Consider the following 22,268-nt stretch of genomic DNA (forward strand, 5'->3'; position numbering starts at 1 on the left):
CTGTAATGGTCCATTTGATTCAACTTTTTATTGTTTATTTTATTTTCACTTGCTGAATACGGGACAGACTTGACTGGAGGAGAGAATGTGGAGAAAGAAAGAGGGAAAGAAAAAAACCTGAGAAGAGGGACGGGGAAAAAGGGCAAAAAACAAAAACCAACAGAATAAGCAGACAAAAAATACATATATCGATCACCTGGATCACCTGTTGAGAAAGAAAAAAGAAAGCAAGCAGAAGAAAACGAGAGTAATAAACAAGATCACAATGATATATGAGAATATGACAGTAAATACTAAATATTAAACATTATTGTGCAGCACGTGAGATCGACAGCGCACAGTGTGCTTTGAGGTAGGAGCCAAAAAGGGTGTAATTTGTGTGTGTGATCACCCGTGTGTACACCTGTGAGCATGAACGCGCTTGTTTTTAAAAGGTTCCTTCATGTAATGATCTGCTAGAGGGTGTGGGGGGCCACTGCCCCGACCTCCAGGGCATGAAGCAGGTATGGAGGAGATCAAGACTCCAGACATCCAGAGGCCCCCAGAACACAAGAGACCAAGGAAGACCAACAGAGGGGCAGCCGCGCCACTATCCCAGAAAGAGCTGAGGAGAGTCCCAGATGAGGGGTCACTCAGCAGCCGCGGAGCAGAAGCCAGGGGGGGTTGCAGTGACGTGCCCGTGAGCTCCGCCGGCAGCCAGCTGTGCCTGAGTGGCCGAGCCCCGGGCCGTGAGGCCGAGGGCACCCCATCCCCAAAGTGGCCCGAGCGAGCCCCAGGCTCCAGGCCCCAATAAGCAGCCGCCAAGGAGTGAGCCGGTGGGTACCTGGGCGCCCACCCCCGGAGACAGAGAACCACCAACGCACCGATGTCTGAGGGCGTCCGCCACCGGCAGGGGAAGTGGTGGGGGGAGATGGGCCTCCAAACCTTGGAGGGCCTGAGATGTCCTCAGAGAGGTGGCGTCTGATACCCAACCTGACATATAGACACAGACAAACAGGCACACACAGATACAAACATCTATTCCCACCCTCATGCTCTCATATACAATTGCTCAACACTCACCCAACGTGGAGACAGACATAGAGAGACGCTGTACACACAATCACACTCCCCAAGCGTACTCTAAGCCCCGAGTCTAGGTACCCTTGCCCCTGGAGGGGGAAACTGCACCCAGACTCAGGTGGTGTAACCCTTTTCCCTGCGGTGGGGAGAAGCAGACCGCCCCGACTCCGCAGCAGCAGGGAGGCCCCATACACCAGACCCCAGTCGGACGGCCAACTCCTCCTCCTAGCCCCCCTGCTCCAGCAGGCCGCAGAGAACGGGGGTGTAGGAAGACTCCAAACCTCCCTCCACCCGCTCATATGTACTGTTGATGTATGTGTGTTCTAAGGTGCATTTAAAACCCAGGAGGGCATGGAGCCACCTGCCAGAGCAGCAGGTAAGCATATAGCCCCTCCTGCTAGCCCTCAATGTCTACATGTATTTAAAATTGAGAGGTGGGCAACGACGCCAGGGGTGAGGTGTACACCCTGATGGTAGTTTGGAATCCGTGTAGCGTGCCCACCTCCAAGATCCTATATGTATGTGTAATGAGAGTGTGAGTAATGTGAATGTCTAAGTTGTGGGATAAAATTGAGGCAGAGGCAGCCAGAAGGGGACAGAGGGGGGGGATGTCTCCTCTGCACCCTGGTGACACACCCCTACCCCAAGGCCCTGCATGTGTGGGTGATTGTGGTGGAGCGGGAAGAGGGAGGCCGCTGGAGATGGGGAGGGAAGGAAGGGAGGGGCAAGTGACCCCTCCCTGGGGCCAGCTCCCCCGCTGACCCCAGTAGGCACCCCCATGCTGTGCAACCCGCCAGGGAACTCATTGTTGCTGACATACAATCATTCAAGCCACACCTTATTATCGTCTCTCTATCTGACTTTTTTATATCCATGACTTAAAACGGGGTTTAAACTTTAAAATTGCTTAATGACATTTTCTTCTTTTCTATGTTATACTTAATTTGTCAATAATTCCATCACATATGAATGTTCAGTCAAATATGAATATACTATACTTGTATGTTAATAATGTTTTATTCAGCTCATGCAATTCATTGAAGTCAAGGAAAACTGGGTATGGGAATTGTGGGAATTGTGCAGACAAGCTATGCGCTGAAAATTGGAACAGCCTTACACTCTCTCCTTAGTGGGAAAACTACTGTGTTGAAAACTACAATGTGCAGAGACTACACAGTGTGCATTTTACTTTGCCACACTGAACAGGCAGTGAAAAATATTATTTCATTGCAAAAGTTGGAATTTTAAAGTAGAAGGAAGATTTAGGGCAACATTAACTAACATCAGCACCAGCACACAGCATTCATTTGATGTTAAAAAACTGAATGTACTAAGTAAAGGAGTGTCATTTGGTGGCTTGCCTTATGCATATTTATTTTTAAAATTTTTACTTTCAGGAGAAGAATTAAATGAGTCACGCAAATGTGAATTAAGCCGTCTGCACTGAACTGCCACAGTGCCACAGACTGTCCAAAATCTAATGCTGGGAAAAAAATATGTCTTATGCCTTGTGGTGGTAGTGATAGTTGCTACTAAGAGTTTATTTTTAGTAGAGGGAGAAGTTATCAGAACGATCACATAATTGGCACTTTGTGTTGATGGCTCAAAGCCTCAGTGCCTCTTCATTCAGTTCTCACGCTGAGGGTTTAGAGGTGAGCCCCACCTTTTGTTCCTCAATAACACCGGGATTTTCACTTTGAGAAAAAGAAGCTCATTTCAATTAATCCCTGTCAAGCCACTTTTTTTTCTCAGCAGTGCGCACACAGCGAGCAACCTCTAACAAATATTTATCTCCATTGCACCATTTTTGCCTGAGCTTACACTGGATTGTTTATTTAGTTTGTAGGCCTGCACCATTCTCATTTTCTGGATTATTGAGCCACTAATTCACAGTTCAGAGTTCAGGTGTACATTTAACACATTTTTGTGAAAAACTCTAAATATGTCAGCAGGTTGATAAATGCAGTTATAATTAACAGTTATATGATCTGTGCAACTTTGCTTATCATGTCGATGGTTTTCGTGACTGGTGGGCTGTTACGTCGCAATGAATTATGGGACGGCATTTTCTCCTCTCCTTTCATAAAGTATGGTTCAGTGTATCCTATGCTAAAGGAAGCAATGATGCTCCTTTCCTTAATCTTTGGAGAATTTTCACAGCTCATTTTACTGCCCCCACACAGATACTTCTGGCTGATGTCTCTCAGTTAGGAACCTTCCTAAAAAAAGTGAACTATTGGAATGCACCCCAAGTCTTTAAGTAAACATTGAGATGTTAAAGCTGGGCCCTGTGAGATTTCAGTCCTGGCCTTTGTAGTTATGTTGTGGTTGAAAAAAGGAGTCAGCAGTGCAAAACCAGAAATAGAGGTCAATATCATATGTATTATTTCACAAAACAGAATTCGTGAATATAACCTGCCCTCGAATAATGACATTTTGAAATCCTCTGAAATCCTCATGAACAAAAAGGGTTTGTATTTCAGCAGCTTCCTCTGATTGGTGCTCAGGGTAGCTGACAGTGAGCATTGCCCAGTTGTGGAATGTTTAATAGGGATTCACATAATTTAGCAGTGCTTCCTGTCAGCTGGCTTCAGAGAGGTCTGAAATGTCTTCTTGCTCTGATATACACTACCACTCATAAGTTTGCATACACCTTCTTATTTAATAGTTTTTCTTTATTTTTACAACTTTCTACATTATAGATACAAACTGTAGACATCAAATATATGAAGCCAGATATGTGGAATTATGTGGCAAACAATAAATTGATAAATAACTCTAATTATATTTTATATTTTATATTTTATATTCCTGAATGTAGCCACCCTATGTTTTGTTGACAGTGCTGCAAACCCTCGGCCTTCTCTCAATGAGCTTCATGATTTAGTCACGTGAAATGGTTTAATTTCACCGGTGTGCCTGTCAGGGTTTATTTCTGGAATATCTCTTCTTAATGGGGTTGGGACCATCATTTGTGTTGTGCGGAAGTCAGGTTGGTACACAGCTGACAGCCCTACTTGACAACTGTTAGAATTCATATTATGGCAAGAACCAATCAGCTAAGTAAAGAGAAACAACAGTCCATCATTACTTTAAGAACTGAAGGTCAGTTAGTCCGGAAAATTGCTAAAACCTGTCCCCAAAGTGCAAAAACCATCAAGCACTACGTCAAAACTGTCTCACATGAGGACCGCCCCAGGAAAGGAAGACCAAGAGTCACCTCTGCTGCTGAGGATAAATTCATCCGAGACACCAGCTTTAGAAATCTCACATTAACAGCACCTCAGATCAGAGTCCAGATAAATGCCACGTAGAGTTCCAGTAGCAGACACATCTCTACATCAACTGTTCAGAGGAGACTGTGAATCAGGCCTTTATGGTCAAACAGCTGCTAAGAAACCACAACTAAGAAAAGCAACAAGCAGAAGAGATTTGTTTGGGCCAAGAAACACAAGGAGTGGACATTAGACCAGTGGAAATCTGGGCTTTGGTCTGATAAGTCCAAATTTGAGATCTTTGGCTCCACCCACCATGTCTTTGTGCAGAAATGGTGAACAATGATCTCCACATGCATGGTTCCCACTGTGAAGCATGGAGGAGGAGGTGTGATGGTGTGGGGGGCTTTGCCGGGGAGACTGTTGGGGATTATTTAAAACTGAAGGTACACTGAACCAACCTGGTTATTATAGCATCCTGCAGCGACATGCCATCCCAACCGGTTTGGGTTTAGTTGGACCATCATTTAATTTTCAATAGGACCATGACCACCAAACATACCTCCATGCTGTGCCAGATGGCCTGGCCTCCACAGTCACCTGACCTAAACTCAGTCAAGATGGTTTGGGATGAGATGGACCGCAGAGTGAAGGCAAAAGGGCCAACAAGTGTTCAGCATCTCTGGGAACTCCTTCAAGACTGTTGGAAAACCAGGAGCTCATGAGCTCATTGAGAGAATGCCAAGAGCAGTAATTAAAGCAAAGGGTGGATATTTTGAAGAATCTAAAATATAAAACATGTTTTGAGTTATTGACACTTTTTTGTTTACTACATAATTCCATATGTGTTCATTCATGGTTTTGACACCTTTAGTAAGAACCTACAATGTAAATCGTCATGAAAATAAAGAAAAACCATTAAATTAGGGGTTGTGTTGAAATATGAAGTATCTCAGTTTTGCATTCACATTTTTTTTTCAAGTGATGAGATGCTGTTGTATTTCTTATCTTCCCCAGGTATGTATGGGCCAGATGAGGGCTGGGCATCTGCCTACCCAGAATGTGGAGAGAGAAACCAGTCACCAATCAATATTGTGGATAAGGATACCAAAGTATCCAGAGAATATCAGGAGCTGACACTGGAGGGTTTTAACATAGAATCTTCAAATAAGACATCTATGAAGAACACTGGCAAAACAGGTAAACATAAGACATGTTCTGTTTGTCCTTTTGTTAAAGTTTCTTTTTTAGTTCTTGATTTATGCTTCCCTTTGTAACAATACTCTTTGTCTTTCACCACCACTTTTAGGAGGGGACATCATTTCTATACCTTGGCGTATCTTTTCTGACATTGTACGGGCATGAATTCTCACGTTAACATTGACTTTAGCTGGGCAAGCTGAGAGGCCTGCAGCTTTTTTTTAGGTGGTTTGTTCGGCACTGTAGCAATCAGAATTATTTTCTGAAGGCCAAGAAAAATGCCCAATGGATTTATTTTTTCAAGTGGATCATTACGGCTTTGCCATGGTCCACTTAAATGATCTTTATTATTATTATTTATTTTATTTATTTTTAACTTTTAAGGTATTACAAACGGAACAGACATGACTGGGGGATAGGAAAGGTAAAGATGTAGAATAGAAAAGTTCAAGAAAAGGAGAGGGGAAGAAAAACAGAGGGGAAGAGGGACAGAGAGAAAAGACAAAAAAATCTGCTGGATCACCTGCTGGAAGAAAAAAAAAAGCAAAAAGAGAACAACCACAAGAGAAACCACAGCAAGAACCTAGATAAGTGTAAGTAACAGTGACCAATAGATACTGAATGTTAATTAGCAGCGTGCAAGACCGACAATGCATGACGTGCTTTGACGCAGCAGCCAAGGAAGATACAGTATGTGTCTGTGCACACCTGTGTGCATGAGCGCGCTTGTATTCAAAAGGTTTCTCCACTATCTGATAGTGGGTGTGGGGAGCCATAGCCCTGCCCCCCAGGACATGAAGCAGGCATGGAGGAGATCCAGGCCCCAGACATCTTGAGGCCCCCCAATGCACGAGAGCCCAAGGAGGATATCGTGCAACCCACCTAGAAAGAGCTTAGGATAGTCCCAGACAGGGGGCTCATGCAGCAGCCACACTGCAGAAGCTACAGGGGGCTGTGACGATGTGCCTGCAGGATCTGCCGGCAGCCAGCTGTGTCAGAGTGGACCTAGACCTGGGCCTGAAGGGCAGTTCAGAGTTCAGGTGTACATTTAACACATTTTTGTGAAAAACTCTAAATATATCAGCTGGTTGATAAATGCAGTTATAATTAACATTTATATGATCCGTGCAACCTTGCTTATCATGTCGATGGTTTTCATGACTGGTGGGCTGTTATGAGGGCCCCCCATTCCGGAGGATGGGGGGCCCTCGGGCGCCAGGCCCCGCCAAGCAGCCACCAGGAGTGAGCTAGTACATATCTGAGCCCCCAGCCCTGGATACCGAGAACCACCAATGCACTGACAGCTGAGGGCATCAGCCACTGGCAGGGAGTGTGGTGGGGGGAGACAGATCCCCACACCTTGGGGGGCCTCAGATGTTCCCAGAGAGGCGGAGTCTAAGACCCGACCTGACACATACACACAGACAAACAGGCACACACAGACACAAACATGTGTCCGGGGCAGCCCACCTGACCTCACCACAGAGGAAACTACACCTACCCATCATTCAATCATCTCCCAAACTACATAAGACAATAGACACCCAGGTTGAGTTCATTCTCCTCTGGGGTAACACTTTATAACACTACCCGCGAATAAGGCGCAAGTATCCTGCACTTACATGCATTTTGCGGGCAACAAGTCAGGTTTTTGCCAGAAACAATGAAACAAGTACAATGTAAGTACCCTGTACTTTCTGGGGTGCGGGTCATGTTATGGAGTGACTCAGGTGCAAGTATCTTGTACTTACGTGCAATTTCCTGTAATCAATAAACATGGCGTGGTGGATCACATCTTTGGAAAGCTGAGTTCAGTTTCTCCAGCCACAGCCCACCCGAGGTTCCCCGCTAGAGGGTCCCTTCGTCGTTGCCATGGTCAGCCTGTGTTTTTGTTTTCTGTTGGGGTTTTTTTTGCCTCTCTTGCTCCTGGTTGTTTTTGATTTAGATTCCACCCTGGTCAAGTGAGCTGTTTTTGTCTTGGGGCCATCAGGAGCTGGCCCATGGTGGTGTAGGTGGGGTTGGTGTTTATTGTGATGCATAGTTCTGTTTCCTGTGCTTCCCCTGTGTTCCATGTTTGTCAGTTGTTACTCTTGTCTCTGTGCTCCATGCTCCCAGCTGTGTTCCCCTGCTCTGTCTCAATCCTTCATTATCCTTTATGTATTTAAGCATCATCTCTCATGTTGCTGTGTTTCCTCTGTGCTCCTGGTTTCCCTCATCAATCCCTGTTCCAAGTTTTAGTTTTTAGTTTCACTTTTCAGTTTCTAGTTTAGGTTTGTTTTTCATTTGTTTATAATAACGCTGCCTTCCTAAATTTACCCTTTTGAGTTTCGAGACCTACATTTGGGTTTAGCCTCGTCCTGCCTGTTACACAGCACTAACCCTGACACCATTTGTGAATGTGAAAATAAGAGCATAGTGTTTCAATTCTCTCTATATCTCAGCAAATTGCAATAGAATGACAAAGGACCCTGCAAGGGAAATTGTAAGCAACTGAAAAACAATTCTGCCTGGCAAATTAGCCCCTCATATGAGAATATGCTTTATAAGCTGTTGGAAACTGACAGAAATGATCTTTAGTGAGGATGTATTCCTCAGAGAAAATCTGAAGGAGAAACAGACCTATCTTTAGCATGTCTTAGAATATGTTTCTTTAATTTATGCATTTAAAGCTGTTTCATGCTGTGCACATGCCCACATTCTAATGGTGTTTCAAGGAACCTTTGAAATTGTCTTCATGTCATCGATAGATGTCACATTTTTCTTTCTGTAGCTGTTTTTAAAGATAAATTATTTCCATGTCTGCTGAAAAATCTGATAAGTAATGAATCAAAGCTCACTTTTTTCATCTACCCACATAGCAAAATTGGTATGGCCCGGATCTGGCCCACACAATGTGCTTACACGTGGCCCACACACTGCAAAGAATGACGGCCCCTTGGTGGCCCAGATCTGGTTTGCCAGAGGTGGCAGTGTGTCTGCAAATGGCAGACACACTGCTGGTCCTGTGCTGGCCCAGAACAGTTTCAGCTCTGGCCCCAGATGCCAGCCTAATGTGTACCTTAATCAAGCCATGTAATAACAACATGTGCCGGAACATAGGAGTGCAAAAGTAACATGACGAAACTCTGTTCAGACAGTGAATGGACTGATTCTTACATAACACTTTTCTACTCTCCTGGATTACTCAAAGTGCTCTATACAACATGCCACATTCACACACTTTCTCTAAACTGAGTGCTTCCTAACTACATTTATACACATTCACATTCTTGACATGCAGACTGGAGGAGCCAGGGATCAAACCACTAATCTTCCGACCAGTAGGTGTCCTGCTCTACCTCCTGAGCTACAGCCACCCAGTGGAAAGCATGAGTAAACCCTTACTAGGTTTTGGATAAAGTATACACTCACAAACCTGTCAAACCTGCATTTGAAACGTTGGCTACCATAGCAGTATAGTATTGCAACATGGCATTTGGGTCTTCTAACTAAAATAGGAAAATAAATAGTGCCATCATTGCCAGGCCTGGCCCATATCTGGATGACATACCGCTTACCATGCCAGAAGTCAGCCAGCAGTGCCGGCTTGACACCAGATCCGGGCCAGACCTGCCTGCTATGTGGGTAATCACTGTTTTTTTTTTCTCTGCTCTTCTGTATTTCTTCCAGTCGCCATCATGTTGAAAGATCATTACTTTGTTCGGGGAGCAGGTCTACCAGGGAGGTTTAAGGCAGAAAAAGTAGAGTTTCATTGGGGCACAAGCAATGGATCGGAGGGCTCTGAACACAGTATCAATGGCCGACGTTATCCTGTGGAGGTAAGCTCAATTTTCTAAGGAAAAGAATACAATATAATTTAAAATGTTTGAATATAATTTTTGACTACATTTATATTTCACCTTTAAAAGGTGTTTACCTTACCTTGTTTGGTAGACTTCTTTTCAGCACAACCTTACATGTCTTACATGACTTTACTTTTTTTTTAATTTCGACATATTGTATTGACAAAATTGACTTTCTATTGCATGAAAAAACATAAAATCCAAGTAGGCAAAAAATTTTTTTTTTACTGTGAAAACAAACACATTTAAGGAATCATTTTTATAACTTGAAATGCAAATATAAATTATAAAAAAATATATATGAATTTTGCAAACATAAAATATACATGCAATGGCTGGGGAGTCTTTTGTGCAACTATTTAAAACTTTTTTCTTTAGGGGGCGCTAGTGAGCAGCGGTAGGATGTAGACGTGCTTTTCGGAGCTCTCCACCAAAACTCAGATTTTTACTGAACACCACCATATATTCTTACACAGGCGGATATTTTCTGCGGGTGCATATTTCCAGGCTGATCTACGCTGTCCATTTTTGCGCAATGAGACCGAAAACGAACCCTCCAAGCAAGAATAAAACCATCGAGGGCTATGTTAGCAACACTGCTAGCGGGGCTAATGCTAGCACCAGTAGCCCTAACGAGCCAGAGGCTGGCCCCCACGAAGACAGAACCTACACCCTATGCAAGGAGATGTGTCGGGAAATGGCCACGTCTATAATGGGGAAGATTGATGAGCGGTTTGATACCTTTGAGGCTAGATTTCAGTCGCTCCTTTCGGAGCAGAAAGAGATGAAAAACCGCATGGAAAGTGAAGAACAAGCGACATGTGCCTTGGACGAGCGCATAGAAGCGCTAGAAGCCAAATGTTCGGACCTAACTCAGCACGCCAACCAACTTAAAACCAAACTCCAGGACTTAGAGGCCCGCTCTCGCAGACACAATATCAAAATTGTCAGCATACCTGAAGACGAGGAAAAAGGTATGCCCACTGACTTTGTCTCTAGGCTTATCCCGGAGTTGCTGGGAAAGGAGCACTTTCCACATCCGATAAAAGTTGATCGTGCACACCGCGCACTACAAGCGAAACCAACTGCTGGTGCTAAACCACGCACTATCCTGGCCCGCATTCATCATTTTCAGGAGAAGGAGCTGATCCTGCGTCGCTGCAGGATGCAAAAAGGCTGCGAGTATAAAGGAAACAGGGTGATGATATTTCCAGACTACACCAGCGAAGTGATGAACCAGCGTCGCGCTTTTAGTGGTGTGATGCAAACCCTGCGCAGCGATGGAATCGCTACGTTACCCGGCAAGGCTCTATGTATACTGACGTGACGGACAATCTTCAACGACACAGATGAGGCGGCACGCTGCATTAAAGGACACGGGTCGGCTATGAGAAATTAAGGTCTCAGTGTAAGGTAACTGTAGTGGTTCTGATTGCAGGAATGCCTGAGCAATATTAAGACTTCTAACTTTAAAAGACACCATGCTGAGAACTGGATTTGGACTTTCAAGTACAACACTATACCAACAACTTTAGATGAGACATCCTTACTGGTGTAACATTTTCTCAGTGAATGATGTTTGCTTTTTCTATTACATGGTGGTGGTAATACACAGCATTTTTATGTTTTTATTCTGAGTGGTGGGTGTGAAGATATCTTGCCATTTGCCCGGCAGCTCCCTTCGAAGTGAAGAGGGGATGTTATGCGTCAGATTCCGGGGGACGTGTTTTTTGGGGAAGGGGTGGGTTATGTTTTGATTTGTTCTTGTTCTACAGCTCAGGTGCACTAGTTTCATCGCTGCCAGTTTATGACTTTCGGTCATTTTGTATGAACAATGTCACACCTTATCATTTTTCCTTTTTTTTTTCATTTTTCCCCACTATAATGGCCAGGTCACAGGCTAGTATACAAATGGGAAACAGGGATTTGCAGCTTGTATCATGGAATGTTAGAGGGCTTGGTTCAGTTGTCAAAAGGGGTAAAGTATTTAAACATTTGAAATCTCTTTGTGCAGATGTAATTTTTCTGCAAGAAACCCACATAAAATCTACAATGCGGCATGTTTTAAAATGTAACTGGATATCTCAAATATATCAGTCACCCTTTACATCACATGCCAGGGGGGTAGCCATACTATTTAAGAAAAATGTCCCATTTCAACTAAAATCTGTAATCAACGATCCCCAGGGACGATACATAATGGTTTCAGGGATGATAGCTTCACTCCCATTAACCCTACTAAATATTTATGGTCCAAATACAGTTGAGCCTATGTTTTTCAGAAAGGTGTTTGACTTGCTTCCAGATGATACTGACGCAAATATAGTAATAGCAGGAGATTGGAACTGCTATTTAGACCCTTACCTTGATCGGCTGTCATCACGCCCTCCCCCAGAGATTGCCTCTGTGCGGCTTCTGAATAATCTTTCTAAAGCTAGAAATTTAGTAGACATTTGGAGACTTCAACATCCCACTGATAAAGATTACTCCTTTTACTCTGGCGTCCACAAATCCTACAGTCGAATTGATTATTTTTTGGTCAGTTCAAGCCTTATTTCACAAATTTCAAATTCCAGATAACATAATATTTTGATTTCTGATCACAGTCCCACATCCATATCATTGAGTCTTAATCTGCCTAAAGAGAACTATTCCTGGCGTTTCAATCCAACCCTTCTCAGTTATGAAAAGTTTATTAAATATATTACACCCAAACTCAAGGGTTTTCTTGACTCAAATGACAACGGAGAGGTCTCTGATTCAACATTGTGGGAAACATTAAAAGTCGTAATGCGTGGCGAAATTATTTCCTATAGCTCAGCCCTCAAAAAGGAGAAGATGAAGCGACTTTCTGAAATTAATAGTGCCACTCCTCGTCTAGAAAGGGCTTACCAGAATTCTAAATCACCTGAGGATTACAGAGAAATATTAAAACTCAAATATGAATACAATGCAATTATGAGTGACCAGGTTACCAATCTACTACTGAAGCTGAAACATAAACATTTTGAGATAGGAGACAAACCCGGTAAATTGCTAGCGCAACAACTAAAAGGAACGCAAGCTTCGAGAGCAATTCACAAAATAAGATCCAAATCGGGTGCTTTTCTAACAAACCCTATAGAAATTAATAGGCGCTTCAGAGAGTTCTATCAGGAATTGTACTCTTCCCAGCTGAATGTAACACAATCTGCTTTAAATGACTTTTTTGATTCTCTCAGTCTGCCCAGGCTAAATGAAGCTGCCAGAGATCAACTCGATTCGGACTTCACATTGCAAGAAGTGGTAGCTGCTATTAAGTCATTTGCATCTGGGAAGGCTTCAGGCCCTGACGGTTTTGGCATAGAATTTTATAAGAAATTTTGTGATGGTCTTGCTCCATTCTTGCTTAGGATGATGCGTGATTCTCAAAACAGGGGCGTACTACCCCAAACTCTGTACGAAGCAAATATTTCGTTAATCTTGAAGAAAGGCAGAGATGACTCTGATCCTGCTAACTTCAGGCCAATTGCTCTTCAGAATTTTGATCGAAAGGTGATAACCAAAATTTTAGCAACTAGACTGAACAAGTACTTGACCTCCATTATTCACCCTGATCAAACGGGATTTATCCCTGGCAGACTTTCTTTTTTCAATGTTAGACGTCTTCTCAACACCATCTATTCGGACCATGGTAGTTCGGGAGGAGCAGCAATTTTAGCTCTTGATGCACACAAAGCCTTTGATCAGGTTGAGTGGTTTTATATGTTCGAATCATTACGGAAGTTTGGGTTCGGTGAAATATTTATATCTTGGGTAAAATTAGTATACGCAAATCCAATCTGTTCAGTTCTCACAAATGGAGAGAGGTCGGCGCCATTTCCTTTGCAGCGCTCTGTTCAACAGGGCTGCCCCCTGTCCCCTGCTTTATTTGCTCTGGCATTAGATCCCCTTGCGATTAAGATAAGAGCGCATCCAAAAATACAAGGGCTCTTGGTCGGAGGGGTTGAAACTGTTATTAGTTTGTACGCAGACGATGTACTATTATACCTGCGTAATGCAGAAGAATCTGTACCATCTCTTCTTAATCTGGTCACCGCATTTAGCAAAATTTCAGGATATACAATTAACTGGGTTAAAAGTGAACTTATGCCTTTATCTAAAACCGGTTTGCCAAGTTTTCTTGGTAATATTCCATTCAAAATAGTTAACGACCATCTCACATATCTTGGATTAACTGTTCCTAAGGATCCCAAATTAATTTTTAGCTTGAACTTTGCTGAATTCTTATCAACATTAAAGCATAACATCGAGTCATGGAAAATTCTTCCCCTATCTATGGTCGGTCGTATAAATTCCATAAAAATGGTCTCTCTTCCTAGATTTCTGTATCTTTGCCAAAACCTTCCTATTTATCTCACTTCCTCTTTCTTTAAGGATTTGGACTCAATTATTACTTCTTACATATGGAACAACAAGAATCCTAGGATTTCAAAACTACATCTACATAAATCCAAACTGGAGGGAGGTCTGAGTTTACCGATATTTAAACATTATTACTGGGCTGCAAATCTGAGAGCCTTGACCTTCTGGCACCAGACATCCCCAGATCTTGGTAATTCCAACATCCCCCTTTGGGTTAAAATGGAGGCTGACATTGTAAGGGACTCCTCTCTAGAGGCCCTGCTTTTCTCAAAAGTAGGGAGGGCGGAGAGTCTTAAGAAACTGGGGTTTGTTCCGAAACAATCTGTGCGGATTTTAAACCAAATTAGAGGTTTTTTTAAACTGCCAAACTCCTCTGTGCAGGCACCAATATGCGATAACCATGCCTTTTTGCCTCCTTGGGATGATAAATCCTACTATGTTTGGAAGGAGAAGGGCTTAATCAAATTCAAAGATCTTTATATAGATGGAAAATTTGCATCATTTAATCAGCTTAAGCAGTAGTTCGATTTACCGCATTCACATTTTTATCGTTACCTACAAATCAGGCATTTTTTGCAATCCAATATGAAGAATTATCAAGATGTTCCGCATGAACATAACCTTTTTGAGGTCCTCCTGAGCCCTCCTTACTCCAAACATTTGATTTCTACAATTGTGCATTTGTTTGATGACAGCATTGAAGTGCAGACTACGAGGATGAGAGACGCTTGGGGAGAGGAAATATGGAAATAATGGAAATATCTGAATCAATATGGGACAAATGCCTATCAAAAATTCATTCCTGCTCTATTAACAGCAGACATCAATTAATACAATTTAAAATTGTCCATCGGCTACATTATTCCAAGGTTCGGCTACACAAAATTTATCCTTCAACTTCCCCTATATGTGACAGATGTAAAACATCAGAGAGCACATTGGCTCACGCTTTCTGGCATTGTCCCTTATTGACCAATTTTTGGTCGAAAATATTTGATTGGTACTCTAAAGCTTATGGGATCTCCATCTCACCCAATCCAGAAATTGCAGTTTTTGGCTGTGTACGTTCCAGAACTATCCCTGCGACTGTGCGGGTGCCAATTGATCTCGGAATGATGATTGCGAAAAGACTTATTCTAAAAGAATGGAAGTCCGCTGCTCCTCCCTCCTTCAGTGTCTGGCTTAATGACATGTTATCAGTCATTCAGCTGGAAAAGGTTCGATACCTGCAAACACCTGCAGCAAATGTTTTTTCAAAATCCTGGACTCCGTTTTGTACTCACCTTGAGAAGGCTCACGTTGTATAAACATGTACCATGGCACTGCAATTTCCCTGTTTATTGCATATTCATGACATTTAATTCATTATGTATGCTGGTAGTTTTAATTTTAATGTTTTCTTTCTTTTTTTGACTTTCTTTATTGATTATCATTATTGTGCTATTTCTTGTCCTATCATCTCAGCGCCTGAGCTGTAGTTGTTCGTTGATGGGGTTTTCTATGCTGAAAAATTAAAATAAAATATTGAAAAAAAACCCCAAAAAAAACAAAACAAACTTTTTTCTTTAGAACTATCAGGTGTCACAATAAGGTGCTACACAAATTATTTGTGCCAGTCCACCACGAGACTGAGGGACAGGCCTGAGACCCAAAGACTTGACAACAGGAGCTGTATCACTTTGCCTGTTTTCCATGCAGAGACAGCATTTACATTTCAGTGTCCCTGTCGTGGCTATTTGGCCAGCATCTGTGTCATTCAACAGCCACCTTATTGTTTTGACACATAATACAAAAAACAAGCAAAAAATACTACACTACAAACCAACTATACACTCCAAACAAGCTAATGTCACAAATCTCACATCTCAAATCTCGCTCTCTTGTCGCTGTCACTATCCCCGCTTCCTAAGCAAGCAAATGTCAAATGTTACCATATAATGTTTGTTTTTGGTTGGCATTTTTCTATCGACCCACAGGTTTCTGTAAGAATGTACGTAGGCTGCCATGACAGACCAGTACTTCTGCAGTCCGGGTCTGCAGCGTTCACTCGTTGCTAACAAAAAAATCCGTTACTTTGTGCTGTAATTAGCGGCTTTACCTGTTCCAGGATGAGCTCAATTGCTAACTTTACTGTTGCAGTGATGGCGAGGTTTCATTGGTGCTTTGCTAACACTATCAATAAAGTCTTGGTGTGCAAGGTGATATGGTGCACACCGGGAGTTCATATTGCACTGTTGCTCTGCCCTGTAACGTCTGAAGTTTATCCGTCTTAGACGTTTGGGTTCAAGCCTCTTTGCTGTCCCTGCATTCCACCTGCGCTGCTTGTCTGTACATGCAAGCCCCGTCTTTCCACTCATCACAGCGTTCTGCACCTGCAACAAACATTAATAGTATTTTCTCACTGTCAATACTCAAGATTTAACATCATGAGGAAATTTACACTAACAAAAGTACTACTGTGTCTGTTTATATCAGTGGTGGACAAAGGGCTGGTGTCCTGCATGTTTTAGATATGACCCTGGGTCAACACACCTGAAACATATCTAAACCACTGAAATAAAAGTACTGGCAAGGTCACCCATATTTTCCATTTCATATCAATAGTCAGTTGCTTTTTGATGCAGAAATATATATCCACATTCTGTAATTTATTTCAAATTATTACATTCTGTATATACTACACAGTGTCACATTTTCCTATATTATTTTTATCTTTTGTGTGATTGTACAGCATACAGCCCACACAACGCTTAAACAACGAGTGTGAATGTAAAAAACAACAACAACAACAAAAAAACACTTGGACATTGCTAGCATAATGGACAGGTTTTTGACGGGGCGCCCACACAAACGCAAAGCAGGAGATGAAGCATTGCCAAATATGTTTCCAAACCAACTTCCTTCCAATCCAAATACTAGAAAATATGATGAAGCATATCTTCCCTTTGGCTAGGTAGGTAGGTCTCCCCGACAGAATTTGTTTCCCCTGCGTGATGAACACACGCTGGGCTCTCCAAATCACGGACAAACAGTAGCCGACCTTCTTGATTTTTAGCTCACAAACACTTGTTGTAATGACTAACTACTCCTGACATTTTGGAGATGTTAGCTCTTTATACAGTAAAGTTACAGTGTGATACAAATAATATCAGGCTGATCCTGCCACGATTTGTTCCCCCGCTTCAAATCACGGACAAACAGTATCCCACAGTTGTTTCTGTTTTTGAACCCACTTTGCACAGAGAGGCATTTTATGAAAAATGTATTGATAGTAATATTGAATAGTATTACACAGGGAAAAAAAACTACACGTAAAATAATTACACCATGACGCGTCTGCCTTTCTAAATGGAGGGAAAGTAACTGCGTGTGTATATTAGATCTGGGTATCGTCACTGATTCCTAGAATCGATTTGATTCCGATTCACAAGGTCCCGAATCAATTCGATCCACGATTCGATTTGATTCGATTTGAATTGGGGAAATTTTGCCTCAGAAATATTATAATTCTGATCACGCATCAGTACATTTCCATATTTTTATATCTATAAAAGGAAAGCTGACCCTTGTGAGACTTTATCAAAAGTGTAAGCATCACAGCAGATGCCTTTGTGTCAAAGTAACTGAGGATAAAACACAGAAAAACATGAAGGCAACTTTCCTTGCTTGGGATTTTATAGCAGATAACCTTAAAAATATTCTGCAGTAGATCAAAAACAAAAGAAAGTCATTAATCAACATGTGAACATTACCTGATGCTGCTGAAGTGAAGCAGAGCAAAGTTACAGAGGTTTTATTAGAGACACAGCTGAGCATTTTGCAATTTTGCATAATTTTATAAGTTTACATTTGTTCAGTATTGAACAGCAGAAATGAGGCTTTCTTTTCGGAAGTAAGTTAAAGGAAAAAAAACAGCGGCCGACAGCGCTGTAAACAACGGTAGACTTGTGCGTAACAAGCAAGCGAACAATGCAGAAAACAGATTTTTAGATGGGAAACTGTTCTTGAAGTACAGAGAGAGAGAGAGAGAGAGAGAGAGCTGTGCATGAAGTGTGATTTTATCGTGGTGGAAGCAAAACAGCAAAACTAAGAGTGAATTCATGACGATGTTTATGTGAAGCGTAGTTTGGATCTTCTTTTGCTGCTGGTTCAGTCATAATTGTTTGGAGAGAGATAAAACCTGCAGCTTCTGAATCGAGCGCAAAAAGGGCGTAAACACAAAGCGCCCGCCGACGGATCAGAATCAGTGAGCGGATATTACGTTATCCAAGCTAGAATTGATTTTAATGGATAAATCGATGGTCAAAACCCACCCCTAGTGTATATGTAAGCGTGTAAAACCTGAAGATAGTCAGATTAACAGTAACAGTATTTTGTCTCATTGTAGAAATTCATCTCATGTAAACAATAACGTAGCGCACAGTGTGACTTGAAAAAGGCACATACCTTTGACGTTGCATGACGACCCCTGTATTCCTCGTCCACACGTAAACGCAATTACATGGTGGTGGGTGGGGGGCACGAAGATTTTCTTGTAAAAAGAAAAGGGGGGGGGGGGGGGGGGGGTCAAGCAAAAAAAGTTTGGGAACCACTGCCTTAGCATGACCTATGCTAAGTTTTTAGCCTGACTAACGCTTTGGCTCAGCTCTACAGCTGCTTTAAGAAAAATAAAGTTGCCTTGTTTGTTGAGCAGTACTTTATCAATTTTGTTGCTGTGCAGGTAATTTTATGCCTCAGTGCTCTTGTAATTATGCAATTCCTTGCCATCAATGCCTTCAGAAAATACGAGATAATTAACAATCGATCTAGCTAACACCATAGATATTACAATTGTAATAAATATTTTACTTATTTACAGAAAAATGCACTAAAACTATCCATATCAGTAATTCAAAAAATTGCAGGCAGTGGCAAGAACAATTTCTTCTTTCTTCTGCTGATGATTCAGTCCTGTTTATGCTGTAAACCATGGGAGGCTGAGGAGTAACTCGCAGTAACTAATAATGACAACTAGGGCTACACAATTAGTCATGTTTTTGTAACTGAAATCAAAATGTAGTTATATTCTTTGATCAAGGTGTTCACTTTCAAATATATATTTCAAATTGATTCTGAAAGTACAATATATATTAGAAAAATATAAAATAATATCTATAAACCATTCAGCCCTAAAAAACCTCCGGTATCACACATGAATAAAAATGGATCAATTTGGTCGTCTGTCTCCAATCCAACTTGTTGGTTTTTGCCACTTCAGTTTCTCTTCTTGCAAAGTGACTAAATCTTTGCAGTACCACGTGAAGGCCATTTTCACAAGTAAATGAATGTGGTTCACTTCAGCGTATCAAGCATATGGCTTTGGAGATGAGGGAAATGGTTTTTGGCTTGATTGACTCAAGCAAAGATGCACACTGATTTGAGATCAACAGCTTTTTGAGTTCTTTGGTGACATCCTTTAAGGTGCAAACTTTTGTCTTTAACCTCCTAGGACCTGGCGTCCACATATGTGGACATCACATTTTGGGTTATTTAGACCAAAATACTCAGTTTTGCTCTACAAGGGCCTGATATCCACTTATGAGGACATTATACTGCCACTGTTCTATCGAAATTTTAAACAAATATCCTCATATGTGGCTTTCATTTTTCTTAGAAATAAAAATCAGGTTAAAAAACAATATCTGGTAATATCTGGTTGTTTTTACATTCATCGTTTCCCAATTAGCCCAAATATCAAAGAGAAATTAAAAAAGCATCTCGTGGAAGAGTTCGGGTCTTAGGAGGTTAAACACTTAAACTTTTGGCATTGCAATCTCAGCTTTTTCTGGTACTTTGTTAGAATCTTTTCTGAAGCCTGATTTTTTCACTTTAAAGACTTTGACAACTCAGTGTTGTAGTAGTGATCCTCTCGAATACAGTCTGGTTTTGCTAACATAGTTGTTGATAATGCATAACTATGGTCCTGATTGTTAATATCCACTGTTATGGCAGTGTCATTTTCAATCAAGATGCAGGGCTGTATTCGGCGGCAGATGTCATGTTGTGGTGGAATTTTGCGTTTGACCAACATTCCCTGACTCTTTGCTTGATAAACCTGGAGAGCCACTCCCCTCTGTGCCAGTAATTACCAAAATGTTACAACTTGCCCCGCTTGCCACGCATATATTTATTATATATTTAGTCTTATTTTTTATATCATATATATATATTTTATATATATTATTACATATTGTGTAGTTATAGCTTTTATTAACCTTTGAGTCTGTTGAGTCTAAGGTGGTAAAATGTCTTTAACCTCTTCTCTCTGGAGCCAGCTTTCCACCATGCACATTCCACCTGACAAACCTTAGTGTGCGCATGGTTGTGTGTGTGTAGCTAGTGTGGTTTGATGCTCAAAGGGGAAAAAAACAAAAACATAAACCAGTCGGTTGGGGGAAAAAAGTGTGGCGAGATTTTCCATAAGGGTGCACTATGTAGACAAGAGTGTTGCTTGGTGTTGTCTGATTATGTGTGTGCATAATAATTTATATGAGTGAGCATGTTAGTGCTTGTGCGCGTGTGTCCTGTATGTCTGTGTGTGCTAGTAGGCTCTTGTGGATGTGCCGATGTTGAGTGTGTATGTGCGTTATCATGCCGTGCAGATGTGTAAAAATTGAGTATGTTGTTTGTGACTGCATAGGAAAACAGATGATCGATCCAAGAAAGAAGAAAGAAAGAAGAAAACCATGGAAAAGGACAAGTTGGAGGGATGAAAGAGAAAACTTGAAAGAAAAAGAGAACAGTGTAATTAACGCTTTAATGCTGTGGAGACTGATGGTGTTTTATCTGTTACCACATTATAATGCATTAACAAGTTGATATTAATAGGTTGGATAGATGGAACAGGAGGAGAGAAAAATATAGCCGATATAGAGTGGCGATGACAGAATGCAGAACCTTCTGAGTGAAGGTGTGTGGGACTGGAAACAGGACCTTGCATCACTCCAGGATCGCTTTATGGAGTGGTCGTTTACGCTGAAGTCCATTCTTTTATGCTCCCTGCTGTGGCACCAGGCCTCTTGGCTCCCAGCTGATAAACTCTTTCAAAGCAGATGCTTTTCACGATGTCCTCCAGAAGCTTCAGGTGGGTCTTCATGAAGGTTTTAACTTCTGCACCTCGCTTTTGGCTGGGGAAGATGCACTCTGGGCCTTCTTCATGATTAAAGCATTGAAGCACCAGTCAATGTATTCTTGGAGAGCATCCAAATTCTCCCCGCTGTCCTCCAGGGTGTTGGAAATGATTAATAATGGTTAGTTATTTGTGAAGTGATTGGTATAATTGAATCTCAAAACAAAGTTGAATTCTGAGCTACCATTCAGTTTTTTTCTGTCAAGTCTGACATCACCTACAGCATTTCTGTTCTGTCACTCACCTTTTCCATCTCCTCACCTACCTTTCTGTCTCCTCCTTCTCAGGTAAGATTAACAGTGTCTCATGTTCAGCATTTCTGCCACTTCTTTGTGAAGAAGTTGTCTTTTATGTTCAGGTAACCTGTAGTGCTGTGAACACCATCAAGGATAGGTCTCAAAATGGTGCTGAGCACCAACAACTGGTTGTGTTCTTCCTGCATGCGACTGTCACAACTCACTCGATGTAATCGGTCCCCAGTCGTTACAAAATGTGGAAATCTCAGTGTTGCATCAGGAGATACAATTTGATTGTTAATTTTCATCTCTTGGTCAAATTATGAGCGTGGATTGTCATCACAAGACAGCTCTGGTGGAAAATTTTTCATGCCGAAAATTACTGGGACCGGCTGCAGGGCTCTAGACTAACTTTTTGCCATGGTTGCACTGATGCACCTAACTTTAACTTAGGCGCACCCAAATTTTTCAACCGCATCACTTAACACCACAGTTTTAAATGTACACTTTTTGGGGGGAAATTTGCTGTCTATACAGACAATATTGATTTGTAAATGATTAACTAACAATCTTGTCAACACAAAGTTCCTTATTTGGAGCACATTTCTACAAGAAAGATAAGTTACTGAAAAACTGTTTGTGTTTAAAGAGCGTTGGCACTCTTTGGCAATATTGTAGACAATGTTAAACTTAATCGTCACATCAGCCTCCTCTAACGACCTGTTTGCTGCTGCCCTAGGGGACACTTGGGCAGTGCATTTATCGCAGCATATAATGTGTTTTCTGGATACACTGCTGCTTTTTCAGCGTTCAGAGGTTGATGGCTCCGTGTCAGAGCTGGCTATGAATTTCAGACAGATCAGGCCTTAACCTAGCAAAAAGGTTATCAATCGTTCTTTTCATCTTTTCTTATTACCCACAGCTACATCCACTCTGTCGGGCCTAGGCTGCCCCCTAGGGCTGGGTATCATCACTGATTTCTATAATCCATTCAATTCCGATTCACGAAGTCCCGATTTGATTCAATTTTGCCTCAGGCAGTCGGAAATATTATAATTCTGATCATGTATCAGTACTGATACATGTGAGACTTTATCAGAGGTGTGAGCATCACAGCAGATGCCTTTGTGTCAAAGTAACT

At 41.8% G+C, this 22,268-nt stretch overlaps 1 protein-coding gene across 2 annotated transcripts in view; it reads left to right on the plus strand.

Moving 5' to 3' along the window:
* The window catches only part of LOC134628176 (receptor-type tyrosine-protein phosphatase gamma-like), a 470,111-nt gene that overhangs the window by 237,031 nt on the left and 210,812 nt on the right, over positions 1-22,268 (plus strand). For both annotated transcript variants that reach the window (XM_063474903.1, XM_063474904.1), the window contains exons 3-4: positions 5,295-5,477; positions 9,147-9,295. In XM_063474903.1, the coding sequence (XP_063330973.1) occupies positions 5,295-5,477; positions 9,147-9,295 (332 nt within the window). The remainder of the gene's footprint in view (positions 1-5,294; positions 5,478-9,146; positions 9,296-22,268) is intronic.

This window comes from Pelmatolapia mariae, linkage group LG5 (genome assembly GCF_036321145.2).
Source record: "Pelmatolapia mariae isolate MD_Pm_ZW linkage group LG5, Pm_UMD_F_2, whole genome shotgun sequence".
NCBI classification, from domain to species: Eukaryota; Metazoa; Chordata; class Actinopteri; order Cichliformes; family Cichlidae; genus Pelmatolapia; species Pelmatolapia mariae.